The sequence below is a fragment of the Alosa alosa genome, chromosome 2 (genome assembly GCF_017589495.1).
Source record: "Alosa alosa isolate M-15738 ecotype Scorff River chromosome 2, AALO_Geno_1.1, whole genome shotgun sequence".
In the NCBI taxonomy this organism is placed as follows: Eukaryota; Metazoa; Chordata; class Actinopteri; order Clupeiformes; family Clupeidae; genus Alosa; species Alosa alosa.
In genome coordinates, this window is record NC_063190.1 from 9055766 (window position 1) to 9077727 (window position 21962).

At 40.8% G+C, this 21962-nt stretch overlaps 2 protein-coding genes and 1 long non-coding RNA gene across 4 annotated transcripts; 1 reads left to right on the forward strand and 2 right to left on the reverse strand.

Annotated features, from left to right (window-relative positions):
• The first annotated feature begins 212 nt into the window (after positions 1–212).
• Positions 213–7305, forward strand: plp1b (proteolipid protein 1b). Of its 2 annotated transcripts, none has more exons than XM_048231833.1 (7): positions 213–316; positions 4111–4297; positions 4415–4571; positions 4924–5101; positions 5428–5501; positions 5633–5698; positions 6106–7305. In XM_048231833.1, the coding sequence occupies exons 1-7, from the start codon at positions 313–315 to the stop codon at positions 6178–6180; spliced, it is 741 nt and encodes a 246-aa protein (XP_048087790.1). In that variant the 5' UTR covers positions 213–312; the 3' UTR covers positions 6181–7305. The 2 variants fall into 2 exon arrangements, with proteins under 2 accessions (XP_048087790.1, XP_048087785.1); XM_048231828.1 differs by lacking the exon at positions 213–316 and adding an exon at positions 2524–3223.
• A 3437-nt stretch (positions 7306–10742) lies between these two features.
• LOC125291446 (calphotin-like) lies at positions 10743–12907 on the reverse strand. The gene is made up of 2 exons (XM_048238203.1): positions 12897–12907; positions 10743–12696 (listed from the first exon to the last, which is right to left on the reverse strand). Exons 1-2 carry the CDS (start codon positions 12905–12907, stop codon positions 10743–10745), a joined length of 1965 nt encoding a protein of 654 aa, XP_048094160.1.
• A 15-nt stretch (positions 12908–12922) lies between these two features.
• Positions 12923–16503, reverse strand: LOC125286703. Its single transcript, XR_007192228.1, has 4 exons — positions 16447–16503; positions 16257–16304; positions 15721–15801; positions 12923–12960 (listed from the first exon to the last, which is right to left on the reverse strand). It is a non-coding gene; the product is annotated as an uncharacterized LOC125286703 (long non-coding RNA).
• Positions 16504–21962: the final 5459 nt, after the last annotated feature.

The window sequence follows — 21962 nt, forward strand, 5'->3', positions numbered from 1 at the left end:
GAAGCGCAACATTCATCGCTAAAGCCATCTGTATTTTGGAGTCTTACCATACATTACCATCAGAGATATCCCAAAAAATAGAGAGGGGCATAGTCTATGCTGGTGGTGTGGGTGTTGCCTTGAAAAAGGGGCGTTGTGTCTTTAAGGTCGGTCTGGGGGGTGAGCCAAGGGGGTCTGTCCATTGTTTTCAGGACAAAAGCTCAAGTCAGAATCATAAAAGAGAAGTGAGAGATTAAACTAATCGCCATATCACAGGCATCAGACACGCCAGGCTCCACTCCACACAGGTCACCTCCCACCTCCTCTCTGCTCATGGGTAAGTTCCACCTGCACCTCTGCACTGCACCACACGTGGTGTAGACTTTACTGGCCACGTCAGTCATTTAATATGCTGTCATTTTTTTTATTGTATCATGTGATTTTCTCTTGGTTTTTATGTACCAATCTATCTTTATCGCATGCTGTAATGTATTTGGGTCACCTGTGTTAAACCTATATTTATGTCAAAACATCATAACCATTTTTGAACGATACAAATCGTGACCTAGAAGTAGAAACTCATAATCTCATGGATTCATCTTGATATAGCTTGCAATACCGTAACATTGATTGCAGTCCTTCTGTTGCTCGAATTGCAATGCACCTACATCAGTTTCATCATTATTAATATTTTATTAATAATTATTATTAATATTTTATTTTAATTGCTGACCTTATGTTTAGTTATGTTTACAAAACTCAAGCAATTAACCAGTGAACTAATGGCACTTGGAAAAGGTCAGGGGGTCAGATCAAGTCCTTACAAAGAATTAATCTCACCCTCAGTGACACGTTCTCTTTTCACTTTTTTCTCCTTCTGCCTACACACTCACATACACACAAACGTACACAATCTGCAGATGGCATCGGTGCGTACGTATCACAAAAGACCTGTGTAAAACAACTCACAGGAATGAAGTCAGTGATTGTTTTTGTGTCAACTACTGAGACATTAGAATGAAGTACAGTCCATGAAAATGGACAAAGTGTTCAATCATTTAGGGCCAGGACCAAATTGTCTCTGAGCTATTGTCTTAATAATCTGGCACTGCTGCCAAAAAAATGGCTAAACATCCTAAATGATTTTACAATCAATAAAAATGCTAATTTGGCAAAACACCTCCAGAAACCTTGAAAGTGTGTTTCCAAATGAAGGACTCCACCTAGAAGAGTATTGATTTTTTAATGGACATCATCATTTCAGACAAGGCCAGACGAAAATAGCTTTTTGAGCCAGTCAATCACTGGTTTTTGCTTATTATTAGCATTATTTTGCTACTACTTTATAAACGCTGTGTCCCGTACATGTTGTCTTGAGTGGCATATTAGAAAAGAGCTCACAGCTGAATTGGTTATTTATGCAGATAAAAAGACATTTTTGTCCTCTCGTCCTCTTTCTCCTTCTTTGACCCCCTGATTTGACCTCATGCCAACTCACCCACTCAAGAATGCATTAACAGACAGACAGACACACACAGACACACACACAACACACACACACACCACACACACACACACACACAGACACACACACAACCCACACACACACCACCACCACACACACACACACACACACACACACACACACACAGACACACACACACACACACACACACACACACACACACACACACACACACACACACACACACACACACATGTACACAGAAAACAACACATACAATGCTCTACTGTCACCATTGAGTCACTATGACTATGCCACTGCTACAACTACTTGTGCTGCTATTGGAGCTGATCCCTGCTCATTTCTGCATACTGCTGCTGTTCCCTGGTCGTTGGTGAAGAGTGCCCAGGTATTATGGGCTCATATTTTATATTTTACCTGGGTCTGGTGACAAGAGGAGAGCTTTTTGCTTTTGGATGATGGATATGGTGGATATGGAGACACACACACATACACACACACCGCCATACAGACACACACACACACACACACACACACACACACACCACACACACACAACACACACACACACCACACACACACACACACACACAACAATACACACACACACACACACACACCACACACACACACACACACACACACACACACACACACACACACACATGTACACAGAAAACAACACATACAATGCTCTACTGTCACCATTGAGTCACTATGACTATGCCACTGCTACAACTACTTGTGCTGCTATTGGAGCTGATCCCTGCTCATTTCTGCATACTGCTGCTGTTCCCTGGTCGTTGGTGAAGAGTGCCCAGGTATTATGGGCTCATATTTTATATTTTACCTGGGTCTGGTGACAAGAGGAGAGCTTTTGCTTTTTGGATGATGGATATGGTGGATATGGAGTTGTACTAGATGATAGATAGGTCAAATATCAAGTGTGTGTGTGTGTGTGTGTGTGTGTGTGTGTGTGTGTGTATGTGTGTGTGTGTGTGTGTGTGTGTTTGTGCATCTGTGTGTGTGTGTGTGTGTAAGTGTGTGTGTGTGGCTTTGGGATGGCACCACGGCCTACTTACTGGTGCCCTCATTGCTTGCCTTTGTATCACACACACACATACACACATACACATACAGATACACACACATACGCCACTGCCACCACCACCTAGTTTTGACAAAGGCATTGTGTCTCTGAGCACAAAGGGGACATCTTTCCACAGCTCCCACCTAACACAGGCCCCCTCCTCCCCACCCTCACCTCCTCCTCCTCCTCCACCTCCTCCCGCGCCAGGCTCCCACTAGGAACCCCGAGAGGGAGGGCCAAAAGCACAGAAAGATCGAGTGACTGAGTGGTCTGCTGAGTGGCATCTTGGAGCAAAGACACTGGGCGGTGAGATCAGAGGACCTTTCAAACGCCTCAAGTTTAACAGCTGAAAACCAAGCAGGCAGAAAATGAGAGAGCAAGAGAGAGAGTGTGCTTGTGTGTGTGTGTGAGAGTGAGAGAGAGAGAGAGAGAGAGAAAGGGAGATCGCAACAAGACTGTGTCCAGCCTGGTCATGTCCTGCTAGAGTGGACTTCACCACACCTATCCTGGACTAACCCTGACGAGACCTCTGGCTCGGAGAGGAAGCTGCCGCTCATTCATCCACTTTCGCGCTTTCGGAACAATCTCTGGCTGACGTCGGGACGCTTGTGACCAGCCTCAAGGACAGATGTTTCCAGTAAAGCAGCCCTGGCTATGCAAAGCCTTAGGTGTGCCCCTTCTGCCCTCTGCCCAACGCTGACCACCGCTTGCTGTGCCACGCTGCTGCCACTAACAGCCATGGGTGCCGCTTGCTCTGGTACACACCGGTGACTGTCTGTGCCGTGAAGCCGGCCTCTGACGGGAATGTGTGGCGCCTCTGCTGCTTGGTTTAAAATCTTTTTGTATATTTTTTTAGATAATTACCTTTGCTAGCTGGAGGTGATTTAGTTTGGACACGCTACGCTATTTTAGCAAGTTGTTTGTGTGTGTGTGTGTGTGTTTGTACTTCTGGGTGTTTCAGGGCCTTGCTTTCACGGTGCGCAGCAACCTCTGTGTGCTTTTGATCAGAAGAGGGTGGAAGGGGCAGTTTGTGTGTGCACATGTGTGTGTGTGTGTGTGTCTGTCTGTGTCTGTGTCTGTGTATGTGTGTGTGAGTGCATGTGGACACATCAGTAAATTGTGTGTGCATGTGTGGACTCTGATAAATGTGCTGCTGCTGTCTGTGACTGTTCAGTTTGTCACAGCTGAGAGGTACTTTTAGAGCTTATGTTGCTTTTTGAGTGCATTTGCCACAGAATAGCAGCAGTCAGACTCTACTATAATAGCTGCTTGCCGTAGACAAATATGTGTCAGAATGTGTGCTTGATGACAAAGTTTTTCAGCTTTGTGTCTCGTGTTGTTGATCTGCTATGCCGTCAATGTTTTCATTGTTCTATAACTCAGTGATGATAAATGGTGAATACAGTTTAAGTTAAATCATAGTTCATCTGGCAATGTGAATATATAAGTGTTGTATTGACTGAGCGTCGTATATATCTTGTTACAGTGTAGATGTGCGTGTGTGTGGTCTGTGCGCTGGGTGTGGTGGGTGTGATGATCTATTACTCCCCTGCAGGTTGTTACGACTGCTGCGTGCGCTGTCTGGGGGCAGTGCCCTATGCCAGTCTGGCTGCCACCCTGCTGTGCTATGCGGGCACGGCTCTGTTCTGTGTCAGCGCGCACATGGCGCTGGCACAGACCGAGGTGCTTGTTGAGATGCACTTTGCACGGAACATCCAGGACTACATTATTCTGGCGTCATTGTGAGTTTCTCCAAGTCCGTTCGCATCTATGCAAGAGGTTATCCAGAGTGAAAAAAAATCTACTCAAGACACTCAACTCTTGTCTGTGTGTGTGTGTGTGTGTGTATTGTGTTGCAGTATTAAGTACTTCCAGTACGTCATCTATGGTCTGGCCTCCTTCTTCTTCTTGTACGGCATCCTGCTGTTGGCAGAAGGATTCTACACCACCAGCGCCATCAAACAGAAGTTTGGAGAGTTCAGAAGCACACAGTGCAGTCGCTGCTTAAGTCTGACAGTGCGTATTTGTGTGTGTGTGTATGTGTATTTGTGTGTGTGTGTGTGTGTGTGTGTGTGTGTGTGTCTTAAACATTAGTCTATACTGTACCTTTCCTTGTCTGTACTCCTGTTTTAATGTAACCTGCATTATTTATCACCACCTTCAACTGTAGTCTCCATAGATCAAACTGCCTGCTCTTCATCTGAATAATGTTGAGTGGGCAGTGGATGGCCTGTTGAATTGGGATGTATGTGTGCTGACCGTTTGCCCTCCCTGTATCTATCAGTATGAGATAAAATTACCTCTACCTGTCGTACTCACTCATACCCTCTCCCACCTCTTGTGGCCTGGGCCTTTTTCTCCCCCCCAGTTAGTCATTGTGACCTACATCCTGGCCATCATCTGGCTGGCAGTGTTCGCCTTCACCGCCATACCTGTGTACTTCTTCTTCAACATGGAGGACACGTGTCACACCATCAACATCCTGGCTGAGACCACCACCAGCATTAACCAGCATGCCTGGGTCTGCATGGATGCCAGGCAGTATAGTAGGTTTTCACTTCTAATCAGAACACATCAGAGTGGTCGTTTGTGTGTGTGTGTGTGTGTGTGTGTGTGTGTGTGTGTGTGTGTGTGTGTGTGTGTGTGTGTGTGTGTGTGTGTGTGTGATTGTGTGTGTGTGTGTGTGTGTGTGTGTGTGTGTGTGTGTGTGTGTGTGTGTGTGTGTGTGTGTAATTGTGTGTGTATTTGTAATTGTGTGTGTACAGTAGGTGTCCATGTGTGGGTGTGAATATGTGCACATGTAGACACTTCTAGCTCTATAATTATGCAGGTAAAGCCCAGAACAGCCCCCTGAAGTACTACTTTTTCACAGGTTTACTTCCCTGGCACGCAATGCCCGGCAAAGCCTGTGGGATGACCCTGGCGGCCATCTGCAAAACCACCGAGGTAAGAGCAGTGCGCCCAGCCAAGGACACAGACATTCTAACCCACGACGCAAATGGGCAGTAATGGGCTTCACTGAGTGGGTTTAACCATGACACATGGAGTTCTTAATGCAAGTTGTCTTGTGTTGGTAGTTCTTCTGGACTTATGACCTGTACATCGCTGCCTTTGCTGGAGCTGGGGTGACTCTGCTGTCACTGGTGAGTGTATAAGGCTGTGGCAGTAGAGAATGCATAAAATGTCACAAATGAAGCATATAATATCACTAAAGACTGTGAGAAAATGTAAAATATCAGTCATAACAACTGTGTTTTAATTCATAATACAGACCTGAGTGTGATAACACATTGGTTTACACATAATACATGGTTAAAGTGCATTGTATTTATGTTCATTCTGCTAGTACTAAAGCCCTAAGCAATAGGGCTATTAATATCTATTACATCCCCATGGTGAAAAATCATTTTCAATACTGTTTATGATGGTCATTAAAATAAATAAGAAATACATTAAATAATGAACATAAATTTATAATGAAGAGTATGTGTTTTAGTGCTTTGTCTTGTGTGCATACTCTCTCTCTCTCTCTCTCTCTGTCTCCCTCCAGTTCCTTTACCTGGTGGCCACCACTTATAACTATGCTGTCTTGCGGTTCCTGGGAAGAAAGGCAATGCGTTGCTAGGTGCCACGTCCCCAGACGCTCCGTCTTGCCGCTGTGCTTAGCTCTTTGTTGTCGGCTATTGGGTCCATGGGGAAATCATAGCAGAGCTTCATGAAACTCGCTTCTCGTGAAACACCTGCTCAGTGAGACAAAAAAAAACATCACAGAACTCACATATATATTAAAAAAGAATACAAGTAATGTACACCAGTGCAAACATCTTTGAAAGACTAGTTATTTTCGAACATGAACATGATCTGGGGAAGAAAATGTGATGTGATTGAGATACAAGGTGAGATTCAGGCAGTTTGCACTTGTTTTGAGCATCAGGATAAGAGTTGAATACTAGTTTTTGCTCTGTCTAACATCAAGTCAAGGATCCCCTGTCTGCTAGCCTGCTCCTCACTTTTTTGGCATGAGATCAGAGGTTCATGACTACTTACTGTACCATACTTTCCCCCAACATCTGAGGATGTCCTTGTCTATATTTGGTTTGGGCCTTTGAGGTAACCTGTATGACAGTGTTTTTTTTCTCTTTCATATTGCTGCTGGATTGTTATTTGCTGTGCTGCCTTTATAGCCATGTTTCATCCATCTGCCACATACTCCATGTGTTTGTATCATCTTTGTATATTGTCCACTTGTGCTGTAGCCTCACTGCTACTATTTGTTTAGAGGTGAAAGTAACAGTAATAAGACCATAAATGCTATTGCCAAAGCAATTTTCAAAATGGCTTTCAAGTACTGATGAAGAGAATTGGTGCTACGTATATTTTGATCCATTTACTTCAAACACTTTAAGCCTCTATTCTTACCTTTATCATCTGTGTTTTTCTAGCTCTTCCCTCTTTTTTCTTCCAACACAGCTACGTAATAGTTTGAGTGTAAAGTGAACGTAACCAATGGCAATAGAATGAAAATCTCAACTTTTTTTTCTTTTAATGTAATAATAATGAGTGAGTAACTGACAGAAGTATGTTACTCCTTCTGTGGTATATTAAATAATCTGAATCATGTGAGATTGTTGGTACTGAAACAGTATACTTTCTGTTTTAACAAACAGATTGTGTTGATGAGAATGAGAATGTTCACATGAATGTCAGTTCACCTACAAATAACAAAGAATAAAATCACCGTTTTATTAAATCAAATGTGTTCCATACGATTAGCATAATGCTCATTGCTTTTTTATTTTGTGTCTAAGATGAGTGTAAACTTCTTTCATTACATGAACAAACACACATTATGTATATGTATGCATTATGTATATGTATGTATATATACAACATTGAAAATAAGCATTATACATACCAAAAACATTATACGTATTGTCACAGGGAAAAAACAACAACATTATTTAGCATGATGTTCAGGGTGTGGTTGTGATTTACATGCTCCCATTGCTGCCTCATTGGATTTAGATATGATCACGTGATGGTTCATTTAGGATATTATCACACATGATGCAGGCCTGAATCTAGACTGCTCAGATTGGGGGGGCAAATATAATTTTTGAGTGGGCACAATGAATGGACCATTTTCCTAGTAAACATCACGTACTGTAGGCTTGGATTTGGGAACCCAAAATCATTGTTTCTCCAAGACATTTTTCCAGCAGCAGGGGTGTTAGTCACAGTTAAGCTAGGGGGGTTTAGGGACATGCTCCCCCCTGGAAGAAAATGTTTAGAAATTACTCCTTAAATGAGGATTTCTGGCGAGTTTTGTCAAAAGAAATGGACAGATTGAGTTACAAATGACATAGCCTAACCATCAACAGATTCAAGGCATCTGCTATGGAAAAAAAATGCCCGTTACAAAGCAGTTTTATCGCAGGACTTTAAAAACCTTAGTTTCAGCATAGACAGGATTATTCATGTTTTTCTTTTGTGTTCATTTTCGGCTTTTTCATTTACAGTACATTATTGGTAGAAATTGATATGAAACAAAAAATAAAATTAACAGAGTGTCTATTTACACCCCTGGTTCGAATAGCCTTGGCTACACAGCTGAGCTATTCACACCCTGTTTTTTCGTCAGCAGAAAGTGAAGAATTCTGAAAGGTTTCGGCAGTAATATCTGTTCAGATTAAGTTTTAGATTGAAAAGTTGTGTTTAATTTTTAGAAACTTGGTTCAGTGAACACATACAACCGTCAGTTTCTTAGTTAACAGAAATTTCGTAAATATGATGCTCAGGCCTATAAACTATAAGTTTACCTGCAAACACCCTCTAGTTGTGGAAGAAGATAGTGCAGTGGTCACAGACATGGTTTAGCTGTTTGATTCCCGCATGAGGCATTTTGGCAGAGTGAGTGCGCATGTGTACCAACGTCTCTGGAGAGAAGGCGCACAATTTGAACAACAAATTGGTTATCAAACGGAAGTTTTGATTGCAACAATTAGCTAGTTCACGCACCAGGGTGTAAATAGCATACATTACTATATAAACCAGGGTACGAATAGCATCCACTTCTAACTATATACATTGATGCAAACAGCATACCTTATTCAGAGTGTCTATTACACAGCTGAGCTATTCACACCCTGTTACGTAACAACAAAAAAACATGTTGCTTGTTTTTTTTATTATTATTACATTGTGTGATCAATATGCCAGAATAAATGCACAGGGGTGCAAATAGCATAAACTGATATTTGTACCAGACGGGGTATTAATAGAACACATTGTTGTGTGCACCAGGGTACGAATAGAATTCCATTCTAATTGCACCAGGGTACGAATAGCATACACTGCTAATTGAACCAGGGGTGCAAATAGCCTTACCCTAAAATAAAATGGCACAGCACAGAAAGTTATATAATGAATTGAAAATTAAACCTTCATGGCATAGGCCACAATCGCCCCTGTGAGCTAAACTAGCCTGTTAACATTATTTAATGTCATTACATTGTTTTGGTGGTGGTCTAATTGAGTGCCTGCCCCTTTTAAGGGAGTAATTTGATTTCTGAGGAAGGCTTGCTTGAGTTTGGAAAAATAGTTGTGTATAATGCAAAGGATATGTGGATGCAATTCATTAGCCTGTTTCTGTCATTAGTTAAAATAAAAAAAAAAGAAAATGGAATAGAAAGGATACTTTATGGCTAAGTAATTTACAAAAATGTATGTACTGACATAAATAGTTTACATTAGAATTTCAGCCCAAAGTAGTAGACTGCAATTCCAAAACTGCACTTCACAGCTTATTGTACAGATGCATGCTTCATATCCTCATATCCGGTAAGGTCTAATTTTCTCGCGAAACGTCTATGACAGCAACTTGGGCTAATATTATTGGATTTATTTATTGGATATTATTGGTGCGTGGGATGTATGTGTGACCAGTAGGCCTACTCCACGAGCAATACAACTGAGAAAGAGGGGTGTGAATTTCAGTCAGTTGGCCACATATTAGGAGGGGCAGAACACATATTATCGTATATTAGGATATGATCACACGTGATGGTTCATTCTGGATATTATCACACGTGATGGTTCATTCTGGATATGATCACACGTGATGGTTCATTCTGGATATGATCAAATGTGATGGCTCATTGTCAAATGCTGGTTAACTGATATAGAAGATTGCATCAAAGCATTCTTCACAGATTATGGCTGCTTCATAATTGAACATTCTTAAATCCAGATCACCCAAATTCTTCTGGCATTTCCCACACTAAAGAGAAACAAATAAACAAATTGTTAGTATAATTATCGTTCAATAAATAGTTTCAGTGAAATGAATCCTTTCATAGTAATTATTATTAGTTGGAGTATCATTTGGAGGAAACCTGTGTTTTCAACTCACAATGCATTCAAACATGGTTTGAATTGAATTACTTTAGTAGTTTGCCATGAAATTATGAATTTTGTGCATCATTCATCACGTTATGACATTAAATAAAACCCTTAACATAATAATCCAGCCTCTAGTCTCTAGTTGGATTTCATCTGACATATACTTTTCAAAGGCCTTGTGGCTCATGATACAAGTGCTGGTTCCCCCTTAAAACACATCGTCACAGCATCAGTCTCAAACCATAATCTCATTACCTTGAAGCACTCCGGGTGGCAGCAGATTGCAAGGGAGTCAACGGTGATTCTGACATTTCCAGTAATTAACTCATTACAATGGGAGCACACAGATGGACCTGAAATACTATGATACAGAAGACACATATTGTTAAAACAATATGAAACAAACACACTGGGTCATGAAACAAATATTACTTTTTAAAATCATTTTTCAAATCAAATTTGTTTTTTATTTGAAAATTGTCCAAAGAAAATAAAAAGAAATTATCAGCTTCAATGACTTAAATGGTGACATGACAAATTACAAGTACAAGAGAAGAGTAGCTTTTGCGGTCATGTAACTCCTAGAGACCACATTTCATACCACAATGCATACTCACATGGTTGTCTTCTCTTCAACTTTACTTTGGTCTTGTAAAGTTTTTTCAGAGCATTCCCCATTCCTGAAAAAAACAATCTCACTTAGATCAAAATGGTTACATTAGTGAAAATATGTGTAATTCTGTATTATTTTGAAAAGCCTCATATGTTCTTTCATGTGTTGTTAACTCACAAAGCCTCAGACAATTTGATGACATTTTCTTGGTTCAGAGCTGTTTCTACAACAGGTTGCTCTGCGGGTGTTATGAGTGCTTCTGATTCAGGTGCGTCCACTGAAACTTCTTCATTTTCAGTTGGTAGTGTCTCATCTGAGCTCACAGCAGGCTCTTTAACTTCATCAGAGGCGTCGGTGGCAGGTTCGTCTGATGTCGCTACAGGAACCGTTGTGGCTGGGGCATCTGTGCTCTCTGCCTGGCCTGCGTCTCCTTCGGTCAGTGACTCCACCGTTTCCTCCAGCACAGGTGCGACAGACACCTCAGCAACCTCAACAGATGCGACTGCAGCCTCCACAGAGACAGCCTCGGGTGTGTGTGCTGTTACTTCTACGGGAGCGGTTTTAGCCACAGCCTCTTCAGGAGCAGCCTCAGGGGCTTTGTCAATGGCCTCTGTTGGTGTAACCACCTCAACAGATGCAGCTTTGGGTGTTTCAGCTACTGAGTATACTGAGTATACAGGTACTTGTTCAGGTGTTGTAATCACAGACTGTGCATGTGCTTTTTCAGGTGTTGCAGCCACGGACTCTACAGGTACTTCTTCAGGTGTTGCAATCACTGCCTCTATAGGTGCTTCCTCAGGTGTTGCAGTCACAGACACTACTAGGGCTTCTTCAGGTGTTGCAATCACTGACTCTACCGTTCCTTCTTCAGGTGTTTCAGCTGCTGGCTCTACAGGTGCTTTCTCAGGTGTTTCAGCTGCTAGCTTTGTAGGTGCCACCACTTGTGATTCAACTATTGACTTTTCAGGTGCTTCTTCAAGAGTTTTGTCTGCTGCAGCAGAGGTTTCAAGTATGGCCTCTACAGTTTCATCTGCAAATTCTTCAGATACGACCACTACATTTGCAATTGCAGATGTTTCAGTAACTGTGGCTACCACCTTCACAGGAGCGATTTTAGCTACTGCTTCTAAAGGTGCATCTTGAGATGTTTCAACCAATGCCTCGGCATCTGCAGTGACAGGAGTTTCCACAACAGCCTCAGATGATACCTCTACAGGAACCTCAGGAGCTTCCTCCACTGGTGTAATAGCAGGAACCTCAGCAGCTGAGACAGCAAGAACTTTAGAAGCGACCTCTGCGGGTGTGACTGTAGGAACTTCAGGAGCGACCTCTGCAGGTGTGATTGCAGGAACTTCAGGAGCTACCTCCACATGTGCTTCAGCAACTTCAGGAGCTGCATCCCCAGCTGTGGCTGCAGGAACTTCAGCAGTTGCAACCACAGCTGTGTCAGGAGTTGTCTCTACAGGAACAACATCAGGAACTTCTGGAGCTGACTCTGCATCTGTGTTTACAGCAGGGGTTTTCAACCAGTGGTCTGCGGCCCACTTCTGGTCTGTGATGACATTGCTGGTGGTCCCTGGCCATGGATTTAGTAATATAGTTGCAATGTGGGAATCAGTATTTTTATTCAGTGGTGGTCCTGGTGTTAAGTAATTAGTCAGAATGATGGTCCCTGGTTCCCAATCAGTTGAAAACCCCTGGTCTACAGGAAATTGAGGGGCTGCATCTACAGCTGTGACTCCAGGAACTTCAGGGGCTGCATCCACAGCTGTGACTGCAGGAACTTCAAGAGCGACCATTGCAGGTGTGACTGCAGGAACTTCAGGAGCTACCTCTGCAGGTGTGGCTGCAGGAACTTCAGGAGCTACCTCTGTAGGTGTGACTGCAGGAACTTCAGGAGCGACCTCTGCGGGTGTGACTGCAGGAACTTCAGGCTCTACCTCCACAGGTACATTAACAACTTCAGGAGTTGCATCCCCAGCTGTGGCTGCAGGAACCTCAGTAGTTGCAACCACAGCTGTGTCAGGAGTTGTCTCTACAGGAACAGCATCAGGAACTTCAGGAGCGACCTCTGCAGGTGTGACTGCAGGAACTTCAGGAGCGACCTCTACAGGTGCAGCAGCAGGACTTTCAAGAACTTTGACGGCTGTGACATCAGGAACTTCTGGACCTGTCACCACAGATGTGGCAGTAGGAACTTCTAGAGCTGTCTCAGCAGGTGTGACAGTATCTGGAGCTGTATCAGCAGGTGTGACAGTATCTGGAGCTGTCTCTCCAGATGTTTGAGCTGAAGTTTCTTCATTCACAAGTGACCCAATTGCAGCTACAGCAGATACATCTTCAGCAGTCTTTACATCTGCCTCTTCTTCTGGATCAGTAGATGTGTTTGAGCTGCAAAGTACATACAGGAATCATTACTGTAATTGTAAGTAATTATGTTTGTTTATTACACGGCTTTTCAGAGTGCTGCAGAAAGTTCCATTCACATAATTGGGCCTTCCCAACGTTACGTGGTCTGTTAAATCTATATAATCACCGGAAAAGTATATAATCACCGCTGCCAATGGCAACAGGTTTTGTGCTTCTAATTAACATCTTTCATATTACTCCGCAAGAAGTCCGTTTGCTTATTATGACCGCCGCTCAAGGGCCCACATCAACCTGCCCTATAATCACTCATTTGTGATTTGCACCCCCCTGGTAAAAAATGAAAATGCAATATCATTCTGCTTTAATCGCCCCTATCTTCAGTTAAGATGTTCAGAACTGCACCAAATTGTATGTGTATGATTGACCTGGCATTCTCTGGGGGTATGCCAAGTTTCGTAGAATTTCATCCATGGGGGGGTCTAAAAAAGAATTTATTAGAATGGCCGATACATAATTACAAATTCAGTAGGATTAAAAGAAAGGCAAATATTCATCATCATCATCATCATCATGGCTGCATTTCCAGTATTGGCGATACGTAGTCGTTTGTCCACTAGATGGCGCATCGTTGCAGTGAAACATAATTTTGTTGGAAGTTAAAAGTGGGTTGGAAAAACAATGGACGCTTCCTACAAGGACTGTAGTTTACCGCAGAGAACGTCTAATAAGGATAGGACGATGTTCACATGAAATGTAATTCCCATTTCTTCTAAAAGCCGAAATAAATCTGAGAATGTTCATCGGACATGCTTGGTTTTTACTGCAGGTACGTTAATCTTATAATATCAATAAGGACCTAGGTACAATAATGTTACCGTTAGCGTTGGTTGGAGTGATGGAGGCCAATTTGATTGCATTTGTAGAAAACTCTAAATGTGGTTATACCAAGCAAATTGATAGCATCACTGTAATTGTATCTTTCGACTGTCATTTGTTGCACGTGCTACAAAAATCATTCTGTGCAATGGAAGATTTACCAACGTTATACCGGTCTGATACAGTTTTGCCCATACATGCGTGAGACTGAGACGCCTGTTTATTTGTTTTAAGTGCGTGCAGGGTGTGAGAGGGGAATCGATGTGCTTTGATTCCAGCTTGGTAGTTGTAGTCTGTGAGATTAAAAAGCATGTGTGTGTGAAGTATCCAAACAATGACACCTTCATTTCATTATGGCTGCTTTAGCAACACACCTTAAGCTACTGTGTAGTGGGTCCCATTTAGAAGTGGTTACTTCATTCGCGCTTTCCTTGACTCATGGAGCTGCGTGAATTTTTATTACAACTTTTCGCCACGATATGGCAGTTTAAGTCCGCTTGATACTGTAAGGCGTAAGCCATTGGTTTCCAAAGGAGATTTTATTTGTGTCGCCAGCATAGCCTATTGACAATTTATGTTGTAAATAGGCCTACTGTACCTCATAGGCCTACCTGTAGCTTAGGGAAGCTAACAGCTTTCTATTAGGATCTAGTTTGTTAGTTACAGTTTTGTCATAACTCCCTGATGCATTTTTGCATTTAGAATAGCCAGAGCGTGGATATCTCAATCGGAAAATTAAACAATATCGGGCACCTATGGACTAGGCTGGGTGAACCCAGCCTGATCTGCCCGCTATTTATTTTTTGATTTCTTAAAAGATTGAGCTTGGTCTGGTGAAAGCCAGACAAGCCATGGACCTCAGTTACACAATGCAAGGGAACATGAATCAGCCTATATTTGCACGAACAATAACGGACAACAGCTCTTTAACTTTGGCCCGTTAAAATGTGTATGAACAGTCTAGCGACGCATTTCATCAAGGCCCATTTGGACATGTCAGTTATTTGCACCACTGGTTAGATGTAATACAGCATTTCGTTTTAGACTACTGTTACTTAATTTGTGCATTGACAATAAAGTATCACATGAACTAAAGATGACTAAAATCTTATGTAGAAGAAGAAACATTCACAAAAAATCCATCCATCCAAAAATGACCTTTGTTTTTGATAGCTGTTGAAAACGGCAGGGAACTGACAGAGATGTTTTTGTTTATTAATAAATAAATAAACAAATAAATAAATAAAAATATAACATTATGCTAATACCTAATGGATGAACTGTGATGAACTGCCCTACTTGTGATTGTTTAGAGATTTTAAAGGTGTTATAACAATGCTACAACTTCTTTGGCTATTCTACAATCTATTCACCTTTTCAGCGCCAGTAGGCTACTTTATGTGCAGCCGCACACACACACACAGGCATGCCAAACAAGCATACACAAAAGTTTCAAGAGTGGGGGATGGAGTAAAAGATGGAGACAAATTGATTAGTGTGATTTATTTTCGCGGAACGGATGTACAGGACTGAGCGGCGGTCATATTTTGTACTGCTATGCGGTACATCTAGTTGCAATGGAATTTCATTGAAAGTGAAAGTCAGCTAGTAATACGTTGCCAGGCAACTACTGTCAAGTTCTATCTGTCAGAAAAGTTTCTTTTCTCGTTTTGGCAAGTAGCCGTATAATAAGCGGGATAATGTATTGTCAGAAAAACAATGTATTATCAGAAAATAAGTCTCCTCAGGTCGAAGCGAAACCCCTCCGCTGCACTTAGGGGTTCAGTTCTCCCTGTTGGGCCTTATTTTCTAATAATTACTGGCGGACAATACATTATCCCTTACATAGTGTATAGTGAACATGTATAGTCAGTATACAATGGGCTGTATGTGTGGAATGCCTACATTGATTGTGTTGGATCCACTACTGGGGTCACAGGGTTTTCTTCCTTTTCAGTAGTACCTCCATTCACAGAAACCTCCACACTGCTAACATGTATATGCGGGCCACAATTGGGATATTATCATATGATATCAATAGTAATAGGAATAACTCTTTATTAGCAATAGATGGATATCATGTCTTTAGATTGCTCATTACCATATCTATTGTTAACTATTTCTGTGATTGATCATTTATCAAAAATGTGTGTCTCTAGAATTTCAGCTGACACACAATCAGTGGCTCTGAGATATGGAATCATTTTCTATGGTGTCAGTTAGCTGCCTTAATTATGCAAGCGCATAAAGAATGAAATCGAGCATAGATTAGGGTATCGAGATTTCTGTATTACCACTCTCGACTCCTGAATCTGCACTCGTTTTCATTCTTTATGCGCTTGCATAATTAAGGCAGCTAACTAACGCCATGATTTTCATAACAGTTTATCCATGCACTCTCACTATCACTTGTAGCTGTCACTGTTATGTTTTAATTTCACCTCTTAGCCAAAGTGGTATCGGCCTCTGCATCATTTGCGACAGTCACCCTACATGCACACAAATACACATGGAGGTGAGAGAGAGGAAAAGAGCTTGAGAGCACAAAAGAGAAACACAAATTTGATGGATTCAATGGATTATTTTACTCCTATACAGCCCAGGTGCTGTAAGGCTAGATTATCTTTATACCTTTTAGCATAGTATGATGGGCTTTTTCCTGGAGAGCCAGTCTGTTCCTCAGCAGACCTGTCGGGAGAGACAGGTTTATAAGTATATATAGTCTTTTGATCCCGTGAGGGAAATTTGGTCTCTGCATTTATCCCAATCCGTGAATTAGTGAAACACACACAGCACACAGTGTACAGTGTACACACAGTGAGGTGAAGCACACACTAATCCCGGCGCAGTGAGCTGCCTGTATCAACAGCGGCGCTCGGGGAGCAGTGAGGGGTGAGGTGCCTAACTTCAGGTGTGCCTACTGGTCGGGGTTCGAACCGGCAACCCTCCGGTTACAGGTCCGAAGTGCTAACCAGTAGGCCACAGCTGCAGGTTCAGCCATAAACACCAGCCATACCACCTGAGCATGTAAACAGGATGTTTGCTCTTGCCTGGGAAGGTAAGACACTTACTCAAACTTCTTGAGAGCTGCAAGAATGTAGGAGCTCTGGCGTCCTACCGGAGATTTGACAGGTTTTGGGCTCACATCACTGAAAGAGAGGAAGCAACAATGTAAAGGTAAAGTATTTGAGTCGTCTTTAATGGTCTGTGAACACCTGTGTACTCTGCTCAACATGTGCGTGCATAGGAAATGTGAGCAAAGTGATATATGTATGGCCATAAGTGACAGGTTGTACATTTTTTCCACATTCCTAAAAGTATTTAGGAGTAAGTAGCAAATTTTTTTCGCAACTAAACCAATGCCACAGAGTAAGGACATACCTGTTGTTGGTGTTGGAGATGGTGTCTACAGAATTCATTTCGGATTTTTTTCTTTCAAGTGTTACGCTAGGTAGATTCACAGAGATAAATAGATCAAGATAGAAAAAGAGAGGGAGAGAGTAACATGAGATAAAATGAGAGAGTAACATTCATTTGTCATTTTGAAGTATGTAGATATAATAATAGTGATGTGTATAATAGTGACGTGTATAATAATAGTGATGTGTTTCACAGTTCCATAAACATCATGGTGACTAATCCATCTATTTACCGAAGCTTAGGTTTGTCCTCTGTGTTTGATTCTACTCGGCTTTGGATCCAGCAGCCATCCGATTTTAGGGATCTGCGCACTTTGGTCGTCAAAAACACTGTCGCTCTATCTATAACACACAGTGCACAGATCACGCAATGTCTTTGATAATTTGACAATGAACCTGTTGAGCAAACCCCACCCCACCTCTCTGTCACACACACACACACACACACACACACACACACACACACACACACACACACACACACACACACACACACTCACAAGCTAGCTCACACAAGCACACAAGCATATTAGATATAAGTAAATCAGGGTGTAGTGGTAAATTGATTAGCCAAATAATTGCAAATAGGTTAAGAAAGGTGTCAATACTCTTGTGCACTATACATTTATTTCTAATGCATACAGAATTCTAATGCATCTAAAAAAGAGGAAAGTGTTAGGTCTATCCGCACTACATTAAAACAGCTTGAAAACTAAAATGTTTTTTTTCTGATTGTTCCAACAATGTGAGGATATTGATTACATTTGAATTAAATGTGAATTACGTAAATTCAAATTCTTAAAGATGTAGTCAGTGTTTTTTGTTGAAATAAAATCCTCTTAAGGTGTTACGACACACAATTGCTCTCTCTTTTTATTAGGCATTTTGCATTTCTTCTTTTAGCTCTTTACAGTTTTTTTCAATTGTTTACACACAAAAACTGGTACTTGAGACACAATGACCACAACATGTAACTCATGCACCAACCCCCTGAACTAATTCTGCTAAACTACAAGCGCAATTCCTACTTTACACTCAAATTGCAGTTCTGAAACACACTTTTTACACCACAGTACACACAATTCTCTGTATTGGGCACAATTTTCATGAAGAAAATATCTTGTTTTCACAAGGAACACACTGCCATTCAAGTTCTAAAGTTAATTACCCTACTATGCACACTGACTCATCACATGGGCAAACACCTCACACAGTTTAGCAATCAGAGCTTTAGCATAATGCTTGTGATGTGGGGGGGATGCAGCATAGTTTTTTGTTTGTTGTTTTGTATGTAGACCATTGTATGTGCAACTTTATGTTGGTTGGGATGAACACTGTGTACATTGTTTTTGTGGGGAAAAATATATTTGTTAGCGTGTATTTGTGTGTTCTGAGTATAAAAACAATATTCTCAAATATTTTACAACATATTTATGAATGTACTGAACAAAAAAGTCCTTAATCATTATGATGTATGGCAAAGTGTTTTCTATTCATCATAGTGTTTTACATTGAGCACGTCAGTGTTCAACTGGTTCTTACAGTATAAATGTCTATTCATATGATGGTTTGTGTGTGTCATTTGAAAACAAAATACCATTTTGAGAAGAAATAACATTGTTTTGAATGTAAAGTTTCATTTTGCAGGAGAATTGAGGGGTTTTGCCCATTGTGTGTGTGTGTTTTGATTTGTGTGTTCTGAGAGTATGAGGCATGCTTTCAGAAAATGTGTGTAAACAATCGAGAAAAACTGTAATATGTATTTGTATACATCTCTGGGTCCCCAAAATATGTCAAACAAAGAATCGAAATGGACAAAAATACACAAAATTTCCCTTTCAGTTTTTTTCCAACAAAAACAATTGACTGTACCATTACATCTAGTTGATTCGGTATATTCTGGAATATAGTCACAAAATCATAAAAAAAAAAACAGATTGATGAAAATGCATTTGGTAACAACGATATTAGATTATCTAAGGTGAGTGAACTCACCCTTTGACGTCATGGTTGATTAAAATCCACCGCTAAACCTGTATCAAACAGACAACAGGGACATTACAGTTTTTTACTGTTTTCATACATTTTCAAAACTTTGTGTCTATTTTTCAAAACTCTGCACACAAACACAATTGCTCACACAAAATGCAAAATGCCTCAAATCTCCAGCAAAATGGCACACAACATTCCAAATGTCACAAACACATCTCTAAAGCAAACATTCACCTCACATTATAAACACTTTTGTCATAATATGACATTTTGGATACATCATGTACACACTGTTGCTCAAAACCTAAAGCTCTTCTCCAAAGTAAAAGTCATCAGAGAGAAGTTGAAATACATAACATGTAAGCAATATTGAAACCAAAAGTAGTGATGTTTTACAAATCATTTGCTGTTGTGAATACAGCATTTTACTGTAAAGCCAACAAGAAATAAGGAAGCAAAATACAATGACCACCAGACGTACAGTACATGGAGTTTTGAAAAAGCTGATTTCGCAAAAAGAAAGAAATTACTGACTACTATCAAATTACTTTGCTTGTGTGTGTGTGTGCGTGTGTGTGTGTGTGTGTGTGTGTGTGTGTGTGTCAGTTGGGCATGTACAACTCCAAATCAGAAAAAGTTGGGACGTTGAGTAAAATGGAAATAAAAACAGAATATGATACAGTTTTTTTCAATTGCTTACACACAAACATTTAGCTTGTCACACTATTTTCTAAACATGTCTTTCAAACACCATAACCCCACACCAAATCTGCAAAACCATACACTAATTCTCAGTGTTTGACTCAGTTTTCAATTTACTAAAACACATTTTGCAAAACACCACACACAAAAATCTAACAGGAAGTAACTTGATTTCATTTTTCAAACACAACCCATCAAAATGCCACACTAAATCACCACCGTTTCACTCTCTCTCTTCACATGTGTTTACACTCATTACTGTACTTTACTGAACACCATCCAACCATTGCCTATAGGCCTATGAATAGATATACTCTCTATGTAGGTATGGACCCTTTCAATCTGCTCCTAGAGGATTTCCGGTTGAAATGTTCAGAACCAACGCAGATAGGACAATGAAAGGAAAATTACAGTAATCGGACTTTAGCTTACAGTAATGTTCTACAAAAAGTCAACTTTATCTAAAGCTTGTATTTTTTACTCTATTTTTGTTTCTCGCCAAGTTACCATTAGCTCAATACATTTTTATATAGACCTATGAATACATACACAACCCCCACACACACACACACACATACACACTTTTCTTTCGAAAAAGCAATTTGATAGTAGTCAGTCATTTCAATCCATAGGCAAAAACAGGCGTGCACTGCTCTTAAGATGCTCTTAAGGGGAGCTGTCCACGTTAATAGTTCTGAAATATCCTCTGATTTGACAGTGATGTCAGGTGACTGCACGTCACAGCTATAGGCCTACCGTATAAGCTTCGGATTTACACATTAATTCACATCAATACGAAAATAGAAACACTTTGACATCTGCATGTAAGCATCCCAGGTTATATACCACACACAGACATAAATCATTGTCATTATTAAAGATTAGATTGTTGCACCATACTTTTTCGCTGTGTCACTTAAGAACACGTTTGAAGATAAGAAAGAAGTCGAGTAAGAAAGTGAGGAAATGTGTAGGCTTAGATTTTGATGCAGTAGGCCTACAGACAAAACCACATGTTCCTTTCTCTGCTTGTACCCTTATAGGCCTAATAAAATATATCCCTCACTTAGCAAAGATAATGGCAAACTATTCAGGCAACGTCTCGTTTCATAACTTGATTGCATTTGTGTCCGCTTTTCATCACATTATTATGACCATTAAATGTAGGCTATGCTATTTTGCACAAAAAAATCTAATTCATCACAGGTAAACACAATAAAGAATGGGAACGTAAGTTTGATTATGTATTCTAAATTGTAATTCCTCTGTATGTCCTGTTGGTGACCTTAGTGAGAAGTATACTGTAAGATGCTCTTAGCCGGTAAGGAGAACTCTAGAGCACTCGTAGATTTACGAGTGTTTTCACGACGCTCTTAAGCTACGATGGTTTCGGGAAACAGTCGGCAAATCTTAAGACGTTCGTAAAAGGGTCTTTTTTACTCTATTTGTGTTTGTCCCCAGGTTACCATTAGCTCAATAAATGTTACTGTGCCTCCAGCAATGCCTTAGGAACGCCTAGGAATGTTTGTTTCTGCAGTTGAAAGGGTCTAAAAGCCTATGAATACATACACAACCCCACCCCCCACTCCCCACTCATGCACACATACAGTTGTAAAAAACTGTAATACTGTACACACGTCATATACTGCATCTGTACATTGGGAAAAATAGTGTAATAGGTGGCAAATAGATATTTTAGTAACAATTTACAAAGGGTTAGATAATGACTAGTTTGCTATTTATTATGGCACCTTATAATAAAGAGTTACCATATGATACCAGTTATGATATTCCTCTAAGCAGTTCACATTCCTCTTCAGCTCTAAAGAATCATATACCCACAGAACATACTCAGGCAGCTCTTTTGCCATTGAAAAGGTTGGTTTTGGCAAAAGATACTAAAGCCTATTACCAGATTTTTTTTCTTTTTAAAATACCCTCTGAGAAAATAGCCTACATAACAGTGGTCTGTTGATTTTTGGTTCACATAAGCAAAAAAGCAGAAAAGAACACCAAAAAAAAGATGATGGGCCC